Source organism: Carlito syrichta, unplaced genomic scaffold (assembly GCF_000164805.1).
Source record: "Carlito syrichta isolate Samal-C Ts95f unplaced genomic scaffold, Tarsius_syrichta-2.0.1 Scaffold304758, whole genome shotgun sequence".
In the NCBI taxonomy this organism is placed as follows: domain Eukaryota; kingdom Metazoa; phylum Chordata; class Mammalia; order Primates; family Tarsiidae; genus Carlito; species Carlito syrichta.
This window is the reverse complement of record NW_007248854.1, coordinates 801,040-821,910: the sequence shown is the minus strand read 5'-3', so window position 1 is coordinate 821,910 and position 20,871 is coordinate 801,040. Positions and strand designations below refer to the sequence as shown.

The window sequence follows — 20,871 nt, the reverse complement described above, 5'->3', positions numbered from 1 at the left end:
GAGGTCAAAATAAACTCAGCATATTGAATTAAAAAAAAGTAAGAAAATTAAGTAAAAATAACTTAATGAAATGGGAAAAACTATGTACCAGAAAGGATTTTTTAAAAGCCACAGTGGGTTCATTAAAATAATAATAATAATAATAAGATTGATAAACTTCTGGTAAGACCAATAAAGAGAAAAAAAGAGAAGACACAAATTTTTTAAAATCAGGAATAAAAATGAGGTCATCAATACAGACACAAGAGAGATTGAAAGATAAGACAACATTATCATCTCAAAAGCCAAAACACGTGAAAATTTAGAACTAAAAAAATTCCTAAACATATACTACCTAACAAATCTGACACGAGAAGAAAAAAATCTGAAAAGTCAAATTAACAATGAGAGAAATTGAACCCAGAATTAAAAACTCCCTACAAAGAAAACTGTAGATCTAAACCCAGCAAATTCCACTACATTTATGAAAGAAAGTGTGTCAATCTTACACAAACTCTTCCTGAAAAAAGCAAAAAAAGGAAACAATTCCCAATGTATTTTTTGAAATCTGAATAATCTAAAAACTTCTAAGGGCATTAAAAGAAATAAAATCTTTTGCTGAAATAAAAAAAATTAAATCAAACACAACAACACATAAGACAATATATCACAACAAGTTTGCTTTATTCTGGAATGCAAGGTTAAGCTTACATTCTAAATTTACCACGTTAACAGAGGAAAAACAAAAGTTATCAATTATCATAATAGGCATTTTAAAAAGTATGACACAAAATCCAACATACTCTGATGATCAATCCTTAGAAAAGAAGAAAGAAGAGGTAGTTAATTTCTTTTAAACTATGTACAAAAGCCTATAGGAAACATCATAATTACAAAAGGTTAAAAGTTTTCTCTTTGAGACTAGTATTAGAAAAGGTTATCCCATATGATTGTCCCTATGATCAAAAGAATTGCCAGATAAATTATTACAACTAATAGGTAGATTCAGCAAGTTTGTTTGATATAATGTGACTATACGAAAATCAACTGCACTTCTATACCAGGAACACAGGAAATGAAAAACAGTTCAAATAAAATCATTGTAAAAATATTTTAATTTTACCTTTTTAAGAATATTTTAAAAATCTAATATCTAGGAATAAATCTATCTAAAAGACATATAAGACCTCTCTATACATAAAACTATAAGAGTTATGATAAAGGGACCTAAATAAACGTAGAGCTATATCTTGTTGATGTATTGAATGCATGAATTCCAAAGAGATATTCTCTCCAAATTGATCTACCAGTTCAAAACAACTGCTCTTGAAATCACAACAGGTTTTTGTGCCAACTGAGAAACTGATTCCAAAATTTATACTGAAATTCAAAGGAACAAGAATAGCCAAGATACATTTTAAGAACAAGGCAGGAAGATTTCATCTACTGAATATCAAGTCTTATTATAGAGCTATAGTAATTAAGATACAAGGCAAGACAAACCAATCAATGGACTCAAACAGCCCAGAAACAGACCTTCATAAAGTACATTTATTTATGACAAAAGTGGTACTGAAAAGCAATGGGGAAATTATCTTCCTTACTAATAACACTGGATCACATTGGCATTGTATGGGAGAAAAATGAAAAAGGATTCCTGCTTCACATTATGCACAATATTCAATTACAGGCAGATTGTAGATCTAAATGAGAAGGGTAAAACAACAAAGCTTCTAGACAAAACACACACACACAGATATAAAGATATGCGATATTGGGGTAGAAGAAACTTCTTAAACAGGACACAAAAATATTAATCTTTAATGAAAATATTGATATATTGGATTCCATTGAAATTAAGAAATGCTAAATATCAAAGACAAGAGTAAAAGGAAATTAAATATTTGCAATATATATAACAAAAGCATATATCAAGAATAGTCATGGATACCTATAAATTAATTTTTAAAAACCTAATAGCCGGGCTCGGTGGCTCAGCCTGTAATCCCAGCACTTTGGGAGGCCGAGTCTAGTGGATTGCCTGAGCCCATGGGTTCAAGACCCGCCTGGGCAACTTGACGAGACTTCTTCTCTACAATAAATCAAAAATTAGCCAGGTATAGTAGTGCGTGCCTATAGTTCCAGTTACTTGGAAGGCCGAGGCAGAAGGATTGCCAGAGCCCAGCAGGTCGAGGCTGCAGTGGCTGGGAGTGTGCCACTGCACTCCAGCCAGGGCGACAGAGTGAGACTGCAACTCAAAAAAAAAAAAAAAAAACCTAATAGAAAAACATGCAAGAATTGAGCAAATAATTCACAAAAGAAGATATAGAAGTGAATAATAAACATACAAAAAGGTGTTCACACTCACCAGTAATTAGAGAATGCAAATTAAATACATGAGCGAAACCACACACATAAAAATGGCTAAACCAAAAAAGATGGAAAATATTGAGTGCTGGCTAGGACACCTCACCAGTTATATATATAAGAGTTCTTGTTGCTGTATTTCCTAAACAACACTTAATATTTTCTTTTTCACCTTAGCTATTTTGGTGAATGTAAGTCAGTTTCACACTTGGGAAAACATTTTAACATTATTTACTAAAGCTGAAGATACATGTATCCAGAAATTCGACATTTAGTATGTATAAAACAGAAATGCTTATAATGTACACTAGCACTGAAATACAAGAATGTTCATAGAAAACTCACTCATGAAAACCAAACACTGGACATAATTCAAATGTCTGTTAACAAAAAAAGGAATGAATAAATTGCTATCTATTTATTCAACAGAACACGTGCACAGCAACAAAAATGAACGAACTATAGTCAAATGCAGGAACACTGATAACCTCACAAAAGAAGCCAAACACAAACAAACACATACTGTATAAAGGACGGGATTTATATAAAACTCAAAGGACAGGCAAAACCAACTGAAGTGTTTAGGAATTTAAACTCAGGGGGTACAACTATACAAGAAGGCAAAGAAGTGGCTTTACAAAAGTCAAGATAGCAGTTACTTCTGGGAGGGGAAGGTCTGGCGAGTGGGAGGGAAGATGCAGGATGCTGCTGACGTGCTGGCAATGCTCTAAGAGATCCTCCAAGGCTGCAGCTACATGAGTGCTCAGCTCGTAAAAATCACTGTACAGTCCTGCTTGACGCACTTTTTATACGCATATTGTATGTCACAGACACAAGTATGAAAAGTTATCTTGCCAAAACAATTACAGAACTTTCACATAGTTAAATATATGAGTTATTACATAATGATCATATAACTTTAATTAGAGGACAGGGTGACTATGTAGGGTTGGAAAGGAAGGCCGGGAACGGCACAGAGAGTGTGGGAGCATCTCTTCCATAATGAGAACCGACGGACACTGCCTAATACTGAAAACGAGGCATTCCATTTTAGGGTGTTAAAGTAAGTGCTAAGCAATCATCTAAGACAGAGAAAAGTACTTGTCCTAGGAAATGGAGGAAATTGTAAGTATGAAGTTAGGGCCTATTGTTTCTCGACAAACCTTGTAGAACTACTCCTTGAAGCATGCAAACTTTAAAAACAACAACAAAAAAAAACCTAAGGAGGAAAGGAAAGCTCCAAGATGTCACCATTTATAAGCAGCAGAACCTTCCAACTCATCTTCTTTACTTCTTGTTTCTTTGCTTCTCTTTATTACATTCTGTGAGAGGCAGCCCTAACTCTTGACCTAAAGGAAAGTTCTCTCAGCAGATGTGACTGCTCAATTCTCTTGATTAGTTCATTTATCAGTCTTAATAGGAGTAGAAGAGATATGCAGTACTCAAAAATATCTGAGTATATTAATTATATTCAGAAATATATAAGAAAAATTAATAAAGAAAGAAAGGAAGATAGAGATAAACTCAACCTTTCTTTTCTCCCCTCATGAAAAACAAAGCTATAGATGAAAATTAAGGTATATAATGATTCAATTTAAAAAGAGAAGATGCCAGGCTCAGTGGCTCAGCCTGTAGTCCTGCGCTTTGGGAGGCTGAAGTGAGTGGATTGCCTGAGCCCGTGGGTTCGGTTCGAGACCCGCCTGGGCAACTTGGCAAGACCTCATCTCTACTATAAATAAAAAATTAGTCAGGCGTGGTAGCACACGCCTGTAGTTCCAGCTACTTGGAAGGTTGAGGCGGAAGGATCTCCAGAGTCCAGAAGGTCGAGGCCGCTGCACTTCAGTCTGGGTGACAGAGTGAGACTCCAACTCAATAAATAAATAAATAAATAAATAGAGAAGATGAAAAGAATAGTTCGACAAGAATTTTCACTTCTGAATCACAATGCATAATTACTGGGAAATGGTAGGAGATGACCTATAATACAGAACTATGAATTTAAACATTTCTAAATGTAGTTTAAAATAGGTATAACTTTTAAACTAAAGGTACACACAATCAAAATTCTAGTGTTGTCAAGTTAAGGTGCCCCTAATGCATAAAAATTAGACCAAAGACAGTACAATAAAATTATACGAAATATGCTCATTTATCAATTTCTAAATAAATCTGATTTATTTTTAACTGACATCTTAATTAGCCATATTTACATCTGGAATATAACAACTTTTCCCTCTTTTAACTATCTGAGACAAACAAATGTTATGATTATACATTAGCTATGCCTCCTCAGTTTCTAGAGCTGAAATGTCATGTCAATTACTTAAAAGGATTTAATTTTACCTTGTTTAATCTGTCCTTGCACAACATTACTGGAAGTTGGAGGGGAAACCCTTGCCTTAGAAAGGTCTGGGGTGCTTGGTCTAGGTGGCCTTTAAAAAGAAGAAAAAAAAAATGCATGTATATATATTTTCACATTGTCAGATTTCCAGACCTATTTAAAATGTTACATTTTCTATCCAAGTGAATCACAACAGAAACAGAAAAAACATTTTCAATTTACCCTTCCAAAAAGATGGATTTTTTTTTTGTTTTGTACCTATTAACATTTTCCATTTCCAATTTTAACATGGTAAAATAAGTAAATGATTAGCAAGAAGCCAGTAAGAATTTTATATTTACAATTTATGCTTTATATTAGTTTAACAAATATTTATGAACACTTCAATGTACTACCATTGAAAGATAAATACCGTACTTAGTCCTCCATTCTTCAATGTTAGCAGGGTGAGATTTCTGTCTACCCCACAGCATTGGTTCAAATGAATTTATAGAAACATTTACTGAGTTTTAAAGTATTTGGCCCTAAAACTGGAAATAGGTAATGAAATATCAAGAAATATTGGACCCTAGAGGCAGACTGTCTCTGTTTTTAATTCTAGCTCTACCACTTACTAGCCATGTGACCTTGGGCAAGTTACTTTACCTCTCTGTGCCTCAATGCTCATATCTGTAATAAAGGAATAATTAAGGCATCTACCTAATGGGGTTAAGAGGACTAATGAGTTAGTTTTCATAAAGTGTTTGTTATCAGAAACCAGCACAAAGTGAATGCTACATAAGTACTTGTTGGATTTCTTTTAAATTCTCGATATGATCAACTCTCAGTAGAGTATAATAAAAAGTTGTCTTATAACTTTGAGAAAACAGAAAATCATGATTCAGTCCTGTAGTCTAGAAATATTAAAACAGTATTCTCTTGCATTTAAAAAAATTTCTTTCTCTATTGAAAAATAATGACTCTACTTCTCACAAATTTCTGAACCCAAATTACCGAACACATATTATTCATTACATAAATATGACATTGAGAAGAAGGATTTTAACCAAACATATACTTTGAACTGAATGCTAAGCAAACTTTCAGTAGATACAATTTTATTATTATGTTTACTCAAGAGCTAGTCTAAATGACCAACATATATTCCAAACTCTTTTCTTTGTCCCCATCCTCACCTTCTCAAAGTCTTTTTAAATAGCTACTAAGTACGTCAATGTATATATATACAAGATTATATAATTTTATTATCTTTTAAACCATGCATTTTGGAGACCTGTGTTTTAAAACTTAAAGGGGAAACACCAAGATGACACTAAAGCGCTAAAGGTGTATGAAGTCAAGAAACAGTGACAAAATAAATGAAGAAATGACAAAAAAAAAATAGGTTTCTTTTTTTGAAACAAGAATAAAATCAAACTATCATGGTCACACCTGGTAGGGCCCTTCTTCATATGATCACCAATAAAAGTTGCATTGGTCATACTCATTAGAGTATTTGCCAAAGAAATGATAGACAGAAGATGCTGTGTGGTGACGGCTCGGGACACTCCGTAAGTTCCCTTTCCTACTCCCTCAGTTGCTGGCAGCTTCCCTCCTGCTTCTGTTCTCCCATGTGACAGCTTACAAGTAGGCTGATTATAACCAGGAAGCATCAGTGACATATGGCCGCCTCTCGACAACAGACCAAATGACACGGTGCAATGGGGTTTCAGCATTCCAAGGCGATCAAGACAAACTTCATCCAGGACTTCATTCAAACCCCAGGCATGAAGGCAGGACATAAACAACTTTGCAGTGTCCATAGTTAAATTATATTCTAAGAGAGTCAAGGGTTTCGATTTGCTGGCCCGATACTCAGGGTCACCTTCTTCCCTCCTCTGCCTCATCGTCTCCTCATCCTCCTCTTCGTCATCAAGAAGGTGTTCCTTTATGTTCTCTTTGATGGTCTCTTTCACTTGTTGGAAGAGAACGGCTGCTCGTTTGCCAGTTAGAAAAGAGCTCCCTTTGTCTGAACTGCCAGATGCTTTTTGCAAATTCTCTGGGGAAATAAGTGCCGTATTCGGCCTAGAGGCTTCTTCAGTCAGGAGTTGAATAATCAGTGCTTCCACATCAAAGAAAAGCACATGTATGTCCGGGTCTGTTAGGTTTGTCTTTATTGCTTGAACCATCAGAGAGTTATGAGAATATTTAGGTAAATTCCCCTGCAATAAATATTTTTTAAAGATAGTTATAATTAAAAGCATTTAATTTTATACATTCATTAATGAACAATAAATAATCAGAGAAATTAACATGCTTATTAAGCTATCTGTTTAGGGGCCTGTATCGGTAAAAGTAACACGCTAACTGCCCATGAGCAGCAGGTAAAAGACATGAGTTAGAAGAACTTTATGCTGAAACAATGATAAAATTGTCAATCAATTAAATAACCAATGAAAAAGGAGCTTACTATTGAAGCAGGGAGCCATATAACAGATTACTCTTATAACAGATTAAAATTAATTTCAATAACTTACAAACAAATCCTGTCTCTGAGAATGAACTACTGTTCCACCTGAAAGAATAATCCATTTATCATGGCTACCGATCCTTCTAAGTTGCCGCACCATCAAATCCCTCCTTTATCTAGTTTACCTTCACTTCCTCCCTTTTCCAAAATCCCTTTCCCTCAACAGAGAGAACATATTCAAGCCAGATCCTAAAAAAAAGTGCTATCCTTTGACCATGCCCCTCTTCTATTTCTCTCCCCTTCTAGCCACATTTACTGAAAGTAGTAGACTAATCCAATGGAAACTGTTCAGTCCCTCCCATCCTTAAACTCTTTGCAGTAACTGATGTTGTTTTTGCTGAGGGAGATGGGGAGGGAGAGAAAAAATTTGAAGAAAAATAACAAGCCACCTCGCCAGGATCCTGGAGAATACCTCCTAGCAAGCCGTCTAATTCTGACCATCCCTCTCGCTCAGTCAGCGGCCCTGATAACTCACGCATCCTCCCACCCTGGGACTATCACCTCCATGGAGATGGCTTCCTGATTTCCGTCATCAGCCAGACCAGCCTCCAAAGGCGTTTCAACCCTGTGCTTCCACTGGCTCATAACCCAGTGTCCTGAGGTGTCTCGTGTTTCACAGGCCCTCATCTCCACCCTCTCACAGACCTGCTGTGCCTCCTGATTCACCAGTTGGGACTCGTTTATCTTCCTTTCCGGCCTACTGTCACCACAGAAAATCAGACCCTTCTCTTCGCTCCTCGAGACAGGCTTCACTATCCCTAGGCTCCTCTTACTCCAATGTGCATGACCTCCTCAGAGCCACAGACATCTTTCTGAGGCACAAATCTAGTCATGTCACTCTTCTACTAAAAAACTTTCATTATCACAGATTATTTTTAAAAATAGAAAATACAAAATTCTGAAACACTAAATTCAGGTGAATATGTGATCTTGAGATGAGAAAAAAATGTCTAAGAATACCTAAATGAAAAATTCACTACCGTAAAAAAAAATGTTAAATGGCAAGTAAGAAACAGGAATAAAATGTGCCAGAAATAAGACTGATTAACAATGGCAATCTATTTACATATTCTAAAATTCAATTAAAAAATACTAAACCCAAATTTTTAAAAATGGCAATAGTCAAAGAACATAAATAGTGAATAAATATAGGGGAAATCTGCACAAATTAGCTGTTAAGAAAGTAACAGTTAAAATAACCACAAGATGCCATTTATAAAATTTGCTAACAATAAACACAAAAACAGTATAGTGGAAGTCAAATCCACACACCGCAGGCCTGAATTTAAACAGTTTTAGAGCCAGGCTCGGTGGTTCAGCCTATAATCCCGCACTTTGGGAGGCTGAGGTGAGTGGATTGCCTGAGCCTGCGGGCTCGAGATCTGCCTGGGCAACTTGGCGAGATCTCATCTCTACAACAAATTAAAAAATCAGCCAGGCATGGTAGTGCGTGCCTGTAATTCCTGCTAGTCGAAAGGCTGAGGCGGAAGGATCGCCGGAGCCCAGCAGGTCGAGGCTGCGGAGGCCGGGAGCGGCCACTGCACTCCAGTCTGGGTGACACAGTGAGACGCCAACTCAAAAAAATAAATTAAATAAATAAATAAATAGTTTTGGAATAGCAATTTGGCAAAATATTGTTTGACCCAATGTATTTATTTCCAGAATCCCATCTTAAATAATCAGAAATACAGACAAGAATTTAGGTTCAAAGATGTTCAATGAAATAGTATTCATTCTTTTAAATCAGAAACAACCTAAATATTTAACAATAAGGAAACCAGTAAAAACTTTGAACACACCCATAAAATAGAATAAATATTGCAGTCATTATGAATCATGCTTTCTGGGCACAATTTAACCACATAGCAAAATGTCCATGTTCCAATTTTAGGTAAGATAAAATGATATACACATGTCCGGGTGTGTGCACAAAAACACATATGCTTGTATGCTCACACACACACACACACACACACACACATACACACACACACACACACACACACACATTCCAGGTATGGTTCCAATTTCATTTATTTAATGCTTAAGTACACATGTGAACGTGGCAATAAAGATTGGAAAGAAAGACATGAAAATGTTTAACAGTAACTGCATTTTTGTGATGGGATTACAGAACATTTTGTTTGCATTTCTAGATATTTCTTAAATTATATATAGTCAACATGTATTATATTCATACTTAGAAAATAAAGCTCTAAAAAAAAAAGGAAACTGTCAGCACAACATTCAAAGCCCATTACAGTTTGTGCACCCTGAATATACATAATTTTGATCTGGCAACTCTCCCTCAGTAAAGCTGGTGCTGGAAGAGAGGCTAATTCTTCCGAGGAAAGTTAATCCTCAATCCAGCTCCCATATCATTTACGTCTACCATGTATCACATGCTTGTACACCTTCAACATATTTATATAATTAGTTGTTTCAGATATTTATATTTTCCTATACTCTACAGGACTATTTCAAAACCAGGGCCAAATTACATCTTACTCATATTGTGCAAACTTAAAGCTATCAGAGTACCCAACAGAAAGAACAAAGAACATTACAGAAATTTTATAAAATTGGCTGATCCAAGAACAGTAGTGTTTACAACCAATTGATTACAGCCAGTTACAGATTCTTTGTTCCTTCTCCACTCCATGCTTCACTTGACTAGCTTTAAAAAACAAGTTTATACAATTATTTTAAATTGCTAACCAACTCTTTTTTCATAAAATTATAACTAATCTCCTTAACTGATCTCTCCTCTGTCTCAATTCTCGTCCCACCTGACCATGTTTCTTTCTAGCTTAAAAGGCTTCAACAGATTTCATAACCTGAGAATAAAATCCAGACCTTTTCTGCAAAACACAAAACATCCTCCAGGATATATTGCTGTTCATCCCTCCAATTTATCTCTAACCACACCTCTATAACTTCTACTGACAAATCAAACCACTTGAACTTTCCAGAACCCTACATCTCAGACATCTGTCCCTCTGCACATGCTTACGCCAGGATCATGCTCCTTCCTGAGTCTCCCTACTGCCACTCAAGTCATACATGCACTCAAGTCATACTCATCCTTCAAGAGGTCTCTCAAGCGGCTCCTCTACCAAAAATCACTCACAGAATTTTTCAAGCAGATCCTATCACTACCTCCTTCGTATAACCTTCTGCTTTAAATATTTCTGTACAAGAGTTAAGCAACCTAAGGTGCATAAATAATGAAATAAATTCGTACTTCACAGTGGGAAATATAAAGTAAAAAATAATCAAGACTTTCTGAACTTCATTCCTGTGTTTAATTCACTCATTCCCCATTCATCTAATACCCATTACGCCCGGTGTCTGTGCAAGGATACAAAGGTGAATAAGAAACAGTTTTACACTCAAGGAACTCAAAACTAACAGGTAACGGCATGCAAACAAGCTATTACCATGCAGTATGAATGACGCTGTAAATGAAAGGAGAGTGCAAGGTTCAAGAAAGGGACACTGGAGAAAGTGCCAACTCCACCTCGGGGGACCATGGAGATCCTCACAGAAGGCTGAACTTGAGCTATGGAAGGGCACTTCTGGCAGACGGATAGCAGCATGTCGGCAGAGACAAATACAGAAACATCAGAGGATGGATGCTGATGAAACCACAGGGACCAAGACGAAGGATGCAAGGGATGGTCACTGAACGTATGAAGGGCCACACTGAGACTTTTGAATTTCATCCTGCAGGTTTAGGAGCCACTAAAGCATGACTTTTCTTAGAATCACCAGGAGTGCCGGTTAAGTACAGCTTTCTGGGTCGGATACCAAACCTGAATCAGTGTCTCTGGGAATGTACCAGGATCTGTCTAATGAGTACCTCAGATGACTTTATGCACTAAAGTTTGAGAACTATTATCTAAAGGCTTTAAAGAGGGTAGTAACATGATCAAATTTAATGGTATAAACGTTTCTCTACCAGCCATGTTGGCTGAAAGGAGCAAGACCAGAGCAATGGACATAAATGGAAGGCGACAGAAGCCATCCAGATGAGGAAAAAGATAAAAGGAGGCAATAGCGCTGAGAATGTGGGGTACGGGATAGACTGAAAGATGTGTACATTATCCTTTAGTTCTCACAGCTCTGTTTTATGTTTGCTTTTTCAAACACTGAAGGTGTAATGTCAGACGCCGCTTTATACCTACCAACATTAATTTGAATGAATGAAACATAAAATTTTATATATAAGTATACTACATCTAATATAATATAAAATTATCATTAATAATGATAGCGTCCACACACAAAGCTATGCTATAGCCCACACACTATGCTAGGTATTAGGATTGGTTACGTCACAGCTAAAGATAAAATGTCATCTTATATCAATATTAGGTAGACAGACCTGACACTAGGTATGAGGGATTAGGTAATAACAACATTCAGTAAAACAAAGAGACCACAGTACTTGAGCAGATACTGTCTTCACAGTAAAGATCTGCAAACATGCTACCAAAGAATATAAAATCATGCATGTTTGGTAAGGAAACTACTGGAACAGCAAGACTGAGGCCAAGAAAAAAGTAGGCAAGAGTGAGGACACAAGGCAGACTTTACAGCTCCCTCATCTGATGGTGTCGATGGCGCGCGTGTCCCTTCCATTGCCCGCATATCTGCCCGTGTTTCCGTCTCTTCCTAGGAGGTGCGCCAGCAGACAGTCCACGAGCTTGGACGCCTGAAAGGTCATCTAGTGTCTGGGGCCATGACATCTGGATGCGACTGTGTGTGACTTCTCTTACCACAACCTCTCAGTGCTACTGTGTCATTATGGCCAAAAACCATACCTAACAGCAATGCACAGAAAAAGAGAGGCTAAAAATTTTTTTTTAATTTTAAAAAAACAGATGAGAAGACAACATGGGAACACTGAAGCAAAAAATAGAGAAAATGATTCATCCCCAAGTCCTGTAGATGAATTATAATCTCTGATATCACCACATCCTGCATAATCTATGATAACCTGTCGTAACCTATAATACCTGACAATGGACTTTACTAACTTAACAAAGTCCTGTTGCCATAAAATATGAATATGTAGCAAAATTATGAGGATAGTATTTTGGCAAAAGGTACAGGAATTACAGAGTTAATCACCAGCATGTTTGATATTCTAATATGTTATGCTAAGATTAACTATAGGGAAATAAACAAAAACATCTATCAAACTACAGAGGTCTCTTGGTTTAATCATAAGACATGCATGTCTTGAACAAATTAACTAGTTCAAATCATCTTACATTCTTCATTTCAAATATAGGCTATCTGACCCAGAAAAATTCTTTAACAGAAACATTCATATGCTTCCCCTGCCACCTTTATTAAGAATATCTGGAATGTGTGCTCACAAACTCACCTTTACATAATCATGGAGGAAGATTAAATTCAATTCAACCAATATTTGGGGAGTGCCTACGACGTGCAGGATGCTTGGGAGAAAATAAAGCTCTGTCCTCAAGACAACAGCTTAAAAACTTACTTAAAAAGGCCAAGAAGGAAAGCTAAATCATAAGGTGTATACAAATGGAACTGTCTCAATGTTTCCAGTAAAACTCAATGAGAAATGCAAAAAACACACGTACACACCTCCTTAGAACACTAGTAAGAGAGATATATTTGACATTTCCCTCATAAGTATCAAGTCTATTATAACTTTACATCTTCTGTACCAGGGAATATACAAATTTAACCATTTTAGATTCTAAATAAGGCATCTGACTTAAAATATTACAGAAATGCAACCACAGGGAAAAAATGGGCTGTTCGCTCATCACGGAACGTGAACTTCAGGCAGTGACATCAGGGGTGGCAGGTAAAAGTGTCTCTCAAGCGAAAACCCAAGGAAAACACCCGAACTATAATCATGAGGTGCATCTCTATTCAAGTCTCAACAGTTTACTGCGCATGCATGTGCATACACATACACCATATGCAATAGCCCTCAGCGACAAAAAAGGGATAACTTAGACTGTATAGAGGAAAACGTGTTGATGTATCCTCATTTTAACATGTATCATTATATTTGAATATATTCCAGGTTAAATCGTTTCTGCTGAAATACCTGACAGCTTTGTGACCTAAAACCAATATTATCATGATATTTTAAGTATATTTCATTTTATCCAATGACTAAGAGCAATTTAAAACACTGGCAATAATTTTACTCTTTTGCCATTCGCTTCAATAGTCCTGATTTAAAAGCTTACTTATTTCTTAATAATTTTTAATATTCAGTTTCAAGACTATTTTAAAATAGTATTCTAAAACAATTTACTATTTTTCTTGAACAATCACTAAGTCCAGTCTATAACGACACCAAATGATTCCAATTTCTACCTTTAAAAAGTCAATTTATAACAGCAAGCATTATAGACATCTCCTGACTTTCTTGCTAAAGTGTAAAGCAGAAGAGTTGATTTTTTTTAAATCAGTATCTGCTTTGAAACCAGAGATTAAGAATGAGTCTAGAAAATGTTTTATATCTAACACACACACACACACACACACACACACTCACACACTTCTATAAACATGAATACTGACTCCTAAAATAGAAAACAAAAAAAATTTATTAGACAAATGTTAGTATATTATTTTGCAAAACTATGTAGCTAATATATTTCTATTGTATGTTCTAAATAATATGATGTAAAACTGATTTACTACTAACTATTAAGTGTGGCAGAAAAATGAATTAAGAGAATAATTTTACCTTTGATTTAGTATAGGACAGCTTATTGAATAAAAGTCTTTAAAATAACTTGTGAAATTATGCTGCATAATGTTTTAAATGTAAAAGTTCACTGAATAAAAACAAATTAATGTCTTAATGTACTTTCAAAATATTCTAAAATTAGCTGAGAGAAAAAGTCATCTACTAAAAAGTACTCACAATATGATTTCAATATTAACTATTTTAATTATTAGGGAAAAGAAAGGGAGGAAGGAAGAGAAATAAGGGAGGCATAAAAACTAGAAGAAAAAAAAAAATCAAGAAAATGTGTAAGACTGAAATGGGTATTTGGTGCCCTCTGCTGGTGTTGCCACTGTTACTTAACATTAATAGGATAACACAAAGTGAGATGAGTTATTTTTCAGAGAACCCATTCACATTGGAATCAGGCGACACAGATGCTCTACTTACCTTAAATATTTGATTTTAGATAGAACAAGATTTCCTGATTATGTATGAATGACAATACAGTCATAGAGTTCATGTTATTTCACTTTCTTCCATGGGTTTTCATTAACAAGTATATTAATTAATAAGCACAAATGAAAAAGAGATCGTTAACCAACTGAGGAGTTTTAAGGCTTGATACCACACTATATTTATTTCACATGACATAAATAGAATGCAAATTACTCAATAAAAGTAAATTATAGGTATTAAATATAAATGCTTAGATCATGCCTTTTACAAAGAAAATTTCTTCTAAAGCTATTTCTACAGGCCATATCTTACTGGATAATAATATCCAAATGGTATTAATATATTAAGAGATTAGAAGATTAATATAATAAGAGTTTACACAACAGTAGCACAAAAGAGATTGATTTTCCACTTTTTCCAAAGGGCCAAGTTACCGAAGTAACAAGACCAGGAGCACTCCGCCATTGGACAGACCCTCATATAAGTCAGTTAACTTGCCTAGCATCAATTATTCTATCTTCCAAATAATGAAAAGACTATCTACCTCAGAGAGGTGTTGTAAACAGCTAAGAAATCACACAAGCAGTATTCCTTTTACTGGCAAGAAAGAGGTTATAAAACCCAGTTGGTTTCATCTCAAATAAACGTGTTGAAGATATATGTAAACATAGGTTAAACCAACCGAAGGAAAGAAACTAAAAGTCCAGTGGGCTCCCATGAGAATGTATCCCTCCTAAGAAAGCCAAAACCCTTCACATGCATAAGTGAATGGAAACAAGGTAAAATTCTGGGAGGCCAAATTGATAAGAAAAAAGCATCTGACAAATAATGACAAAAGAAGAGAAAAAGAAAAAAACGGCTTCCATCTGCCCTTGGTCGCTGTGGTAAGCAACTCCCAATTTCAGAACTCCTCGTGTTCGTGTAGCTTCTAACCTATTTCCAGTCCTCTCCACGCATCACTGCCTGACTCGGCCCACAGCTCACGACTCTCTCTGAGCACATTCATCACCCACCTCCATCGGCACCGGCTGTTCCCTTTTCCTGGGATGCTCTTCCCCACTGTCTCCTGAATGTCAAGCTTCTCTCTTCAGCAGAGCAACTCTTTGGGTCAGTCTGTCTCCTCGGGCTCTCTCGGGCCACACCTTAAGTGGGGCAAAGCTCACCACAGTGAACTGCACACTCATCTCTCACCTCAGAGCAAGAGCCCCTCAAGGTCATGGCCTGCGGGGCGTGGATGTGATGAATGCACTCTCCAACGGGTTCTAGCTTGGGGCCTGGCTTGTGTTATGCACTCAATATGTGCTGAAAGAGTGCATGAATCAATCAACCGTCGGAGTATTAAACTAGCGTGTGACGAACACCTACTGTGGTAAATGTGTCTAAACATGCTATCCCATTTAACTTCGTTACAGCCCTACTATCCCCACTTTAAAGCTAAAAACAAATGGAAGTCAAGAGGCAGGTTTGTCAGTCAGCGCCCCAACATCACACAGCAAGCCAATGAGGACAACACAGAAGAAAGTCGGGTCCCTCCTGTATCTGCCTGCATCCCCCTACATGTTTTGAATGATTCTAGGCATCGGGAGCGTCTCAGCATGAGTTCTGCAGAGCTTCGAAAGAAAGGGGAGGTGGTGAGGGAAAGCGTGAATTCACCCCACATTAGTCACCCCTCGAATACTGAGTTATTTGCAATGATTCAAAGGACACTTTGTGCTGGAAATACAAGGAGGACGGTCGTACGGTCCTTAGAGGAGCTCTGTGTCTGACACAGAGCAGTTCCCAGACCCAAGGGACACTGGCGATGTCTAGAAATACTCTGCTGGTGACAACTGGAAAGGGTCGCCAATAATATCCAGTGGGCAGAAGTTCAGGATGCTGCCACAAATCCTGCAGCGCACAGGACAGTACTTCACGACGAAGAATGATCCTGCCCAAAACGCCAATAGTGCTGAAGCTGAGAAACCGTGATCATAGAGGGATGGGCATGGAAACTAGCATGCTGACATATCCTGGGGTGACAGAATAAGTCCCAGGACAGAAACATGAGCCTAGCCCCGAGGATCAGAGGAAGACCCAGTTGACTCTGCCTGACTTGGCTGTACGACCTGAACACCTCAGGCATCCCTTGCAGGGGCACTGTCAAAGATCTCAAGCTCAAGAGGTGAGCAGGAACTAAACAGGTGAAGGAGGAGACAAAGGTACCCCAGGCCCAGCAGACGGCAAGTACTCCATGACCGAAGCAGGCGAAGGAGACTAGAGAACCAAGCCGCATCACGCTGTAAGAACCTGAAGTCCTAATTTATACGGATCAGTCACCCTTCACCTTTCCTTGCTTTTCTCAATCTCCTCCTTTCTACTCATCTACTTGCCTGAGAAAAATACCACTTTTACCAAGGATGATTGTTGCTAAGTGTGACTGTGAGTGAGGTGTGAATGTGGTAAAGAAATATGTGTGTTTTTATACAAAATAAGAGATGGATGGCAAACACTCACGGAAAGATATTCAGATATATTTTGCCTGTTCCAGTCCACTGAGGGCATTGTAAAGAAACCCAACCACAACCACTATGTACCAATTATACTTCCTATCCTTGGACACTGCAATGAACTGCCTCCCTGAGATAACTGACAGATATAGTTCCATCCAAGGTTAATTTTAGGACCTGCAATACGGTGCCATATAAATCACCTGATGAGTTTCACTGGAAAAATGTTTAAGCCTCAAAATCATTGTCACTGGTTCACAGTCTTGCTGGCCATTCATCATCCTAGGAAATTTCGCCATCCATATAGGTCAGTGATTTTTCAACATAGGGTCTGCAGTCACTGGTGGTCAAGGGGCCTCCTTATAGGATGTAAAAGAATTCCAAGAATTCCAAGAATTCAGAATGATACAATAGTAAACAGAGGGTCAAGCAGTAACAAAGTGAGTTACAAAGTTGCATTTGCTAATTATGCTACAGGTGCTATTTTTATATTTTGCTATTTATAAATTTATGTTAGCATGTGACTAGTTTTCTAGAGACTTTTCAGTATTAGATGTCATATTATTATGAAATGTAGAGTAACGGTACAAATATTTTATTACATATGAACATAGGAATAGTTCAGAGAAGGGATGTTTTGATATCCAAGCATCATAAGTGCTGGCTTCCAAATGCTGTTATTTTTGCTTTCAAATTGTAAGTTCTCATTAGCTTCATCATTTAGTTAGTTTGGGGTTTTGATTTGCATCATCAATATTTAAACTACTATTTTCCAAAACACTAGAATAAGGCATGTACAAGTCCTACCGTTAAATCACATACTCAATCCCTGCTCCCAAATTAGCCTGTCTGACAGCACTGCACTCCTATCACAAGGCTCTCTATCCAGCGGGAAAGGAAAAAACTAGGTGGTTGTACCGCCGAAGACTGAGAGCCACGGCTCCCTTCACATCTCCTTAGCTATCCCGACCCCATTCAACTTTGCCTCCACCCAACCTCAGCCAGCACTGCCGGGGCCATGCACAGGGTCCCGTCCTCACCCGACCACACCATTTACAGTGCCAGATCTTCCCCCACACCTGCTCTTCTGCCTCTGGGAACAGTGGTTCGAAAGTGAGGCAAATTAGCATCACCTGGGGACCGTTAGCACCTCCCAATGCATGGGCTGCACCCTATACCAATTAAATCAGAAAGTCCTTGGGGAGAGGCTAGATGCCAGTAGTTCTTAAAAATACGCAGGGGATCTCAAGGAGCAGCACAGTCTGGAAACCATTATCATAGGAGAATTCAGTGCCTGGATTCCTCAGTTTCTTTAAAGGCCATCAGTCCCTTCTCTCCTTCCCTATCTATCCTGGACACTGTCTTTAAACCTCTCAATCAGTGTTTCTACCCTCCATTCCCTTTTACCTCTGCACTACAAAATCATGATTCCAGAACAGATGATAAAATGCACCCTCTATTTTTTTCTACGCCTTTGTCTCCAGCTTATTATAGCCTCTTACAGCTACAAGTTACCAGTGAATTCCTTTACTTTTTCTTAGCTCCCTCTCTCATTCCCCTGTCCCAACCACTCTCAACAAGTAGCCACTCGGGTGCTCACTCGCTCTCTCCCCACGATCTTACCTCCGGAGAAATGGGAAGGCTTTAGGAATGTTCTCACCTCAATTCCCATCAATTGCCCACAGAAGCATACACTCATTCAGACACCCAGCCTATCCTCATTCCCTGCAGTTTCAGAAACAAGATTTTTCCTCCTCTATCCAAGCCAACTGCCTTCCTTCTGTCTTTGGAATCCCTCACTCCCTCATCCCCTGGGGAACCTAGCTTCTTCGATTATCAGGCCCTCTCTTTTCTGATTTTCTACTCTACTGGCTCTTCATTCTCCACCCCGCAAATATTCCCAACCGTCTTCAAAACAGCGCCTCTCTCTAGCTGCTTTCTTTCTCATATACACTTTTCAAGAGTATTAAACACTTGCGGTTTCTATTTCCACACTTTCCATTCACTCCTTAACCTACGACAATCAAGCTTCTGCTTCCTATGTCTTGGGAAGACCGTTCTGAAAAACAACATGGCCCCCTCGACAAACACACTTCAGTCCTTCTAATGTCTACTGCAACGTCTACTGCACTTGACTCAAGTGATCATTCTCTACTCCTCTGAGTCCATCTGTCTGCAGATCAGCACATTGTCTCTCCTCAAACACCTCACAACTTCCTTCTCTGTCTGAATCTTCTCTTCCTCCTCCCCCAAGACTGGTATCCCCAAGAGTCTATCTAACCATCTCATCCACCTCTTTCTATTTTTATTTTTATTTTTTTGACATGATGACACATGCCTGTAGTTCCAACTACTTGGAAGACTGCATCTCATCCACTTCTATGGTGTTAAGCAGTATCTGTATGTTGGAAATTCTTTACTTTGCACGCCCCATCACACACCCTGTCTTGTTTCTCTTTCTTATAAATTAAACAGTCTGGCAAATATCCCAACACAGATGCCACATAGGAACCTCATACTCACCACAAACAAAGCAACTCTTTATCAGCTCCCACAAAACCTGCTCTTACATTCAATATTACATTTGACAAAGCGACTTTCTATTCAATCACACAATCTGAAAACCTGTGGGTCAACCTTCTTTGCCACCCACACCTAATCAATCATTAGGTACTGCCAAATACAGCTCACAAACAAGTACTGAATTTCAACTCTCCTCTATATTCTCTCTTATCTGTTTTACACACTGGCTTTCACTTCCGATTTCTTTTAGGCTGGGCCCAGTGGCTCAGCCCGTAATCCCAGCACTTTGGGAGGTGGAGGCGAGTTGATTGCCTGAGCCCTCGGACTCAAGGCCAGCCCAGGCAACTTGGCGAGACCTCGCCTCTACAATAAATCAAAAATTAGCCAGGGATGGTAGTGCACGCCTGTAGTTCTGGCTACTTGGAAGGCTGAGGCGGAAGGATTGCTGGAGCCCAGCAGGTTGACACTGGGGTGGCTTTGAGCGTGCCATGCACACTAGCCTGGGCAGCGGGGTGAGACTCCGACTCAAAAAAATATATATATTTTGCGGGAAGGATTCTAAAGCTAATTTTCTAAAAGCCTGAAAGCCACGGAGAGAAAGTTGAAGGCCTTCACACGGCGCTTACGGGGACTCGCCTTGTGTCCCACCACTCCTTGCCTGCCCGCTGATCCACCAGCATGAACAAGCTCGCTGGCATTTCCCTACCCCGCCTTGCCGAAGCCCCCCACTCCTCCCTGAACACACTGCAACCCATCTCTGCCATCGTTCTCCTCATCCCTTGACGGCCCCCACTCCAAGCAGCCAGTCCTGATCACCTCAGGCTAGGACAGGTTTCCACAATACCTTCTCCACGTCTCAGCCATCTCACTGACCACACTGCCTTGTATTTCCTGAAGGTAGGTATCCATCTCATCCATTTGGCTCTCTAGGGCCTAACACTGTACTTTTGGTCAATAAATGTTTAACTGAACTTGACTGGCTCAATTATTTTCCAACAGAGGCTATAAAAGTCAAAAGTTTGAAAATCTTGTATGAGGTCTGATAAAGAGCAGATTTTCAAGCATATTATAAGGCAAGGCATTGTTTCTTCCCCAAAGTACTAAAATATTAATATTTAGCCACAAATCTTTGTAATTCAATCAAATCACTTCATAATATCTTTGAGGTCCCAAATATGAGTTACATATAAAGTATCACACACATGGGCTAGAGAGGCCTGGCTGCTGAGAAGGTCAAAGGGTTTAATCTGCCTAGCATTTCTTTTCCCCAGAAGTCTGCTATTTGATTTATTATGTGAGATAGCAAAAGAAATTTCTCCTTTGCTGTATCTCACATACATTCTACAATTATTTACGTTTCTTCTCAACACAGTGTGTTTTTGTTAATGTATTTCTGAGGAGAAGCAAAACTGTTCTGAATTTAAAACCATCAGAGAGCAAGACTGCTATTCCTTCGCTCAGAATATGATGAATT

General features: G+C 38.2%; 1 protein-coding gene across 1 annotated transcript in view; it reads right to left on the bottom strand.

Moving 5' to 3' along the window:
- The window catches only part of WDR7 (WD repeat domain 7), a 129,965-nt gene that overhangs the window by 14,464 nt on the left and 94,630 nt on the right, over window positions 1–20,871 (bottom strand). Inside the window, exons 15-16 of the mRNA XM_021713839.1 lie at window positions 6,119–6,888; window positions 4,690–4,778 (exon numbers count right to left, since the gene is read on the bottom strand). Coding sequence (XP_021569514.1) covers window positions 4,690–4,778; window positions 6,119–6,888 — 859 coding nt within the window. The remainder of the gene's footprint in view (window positions 1–4,689; window positions 4,779–6,118; window positions 6,889–20,871) is intronic.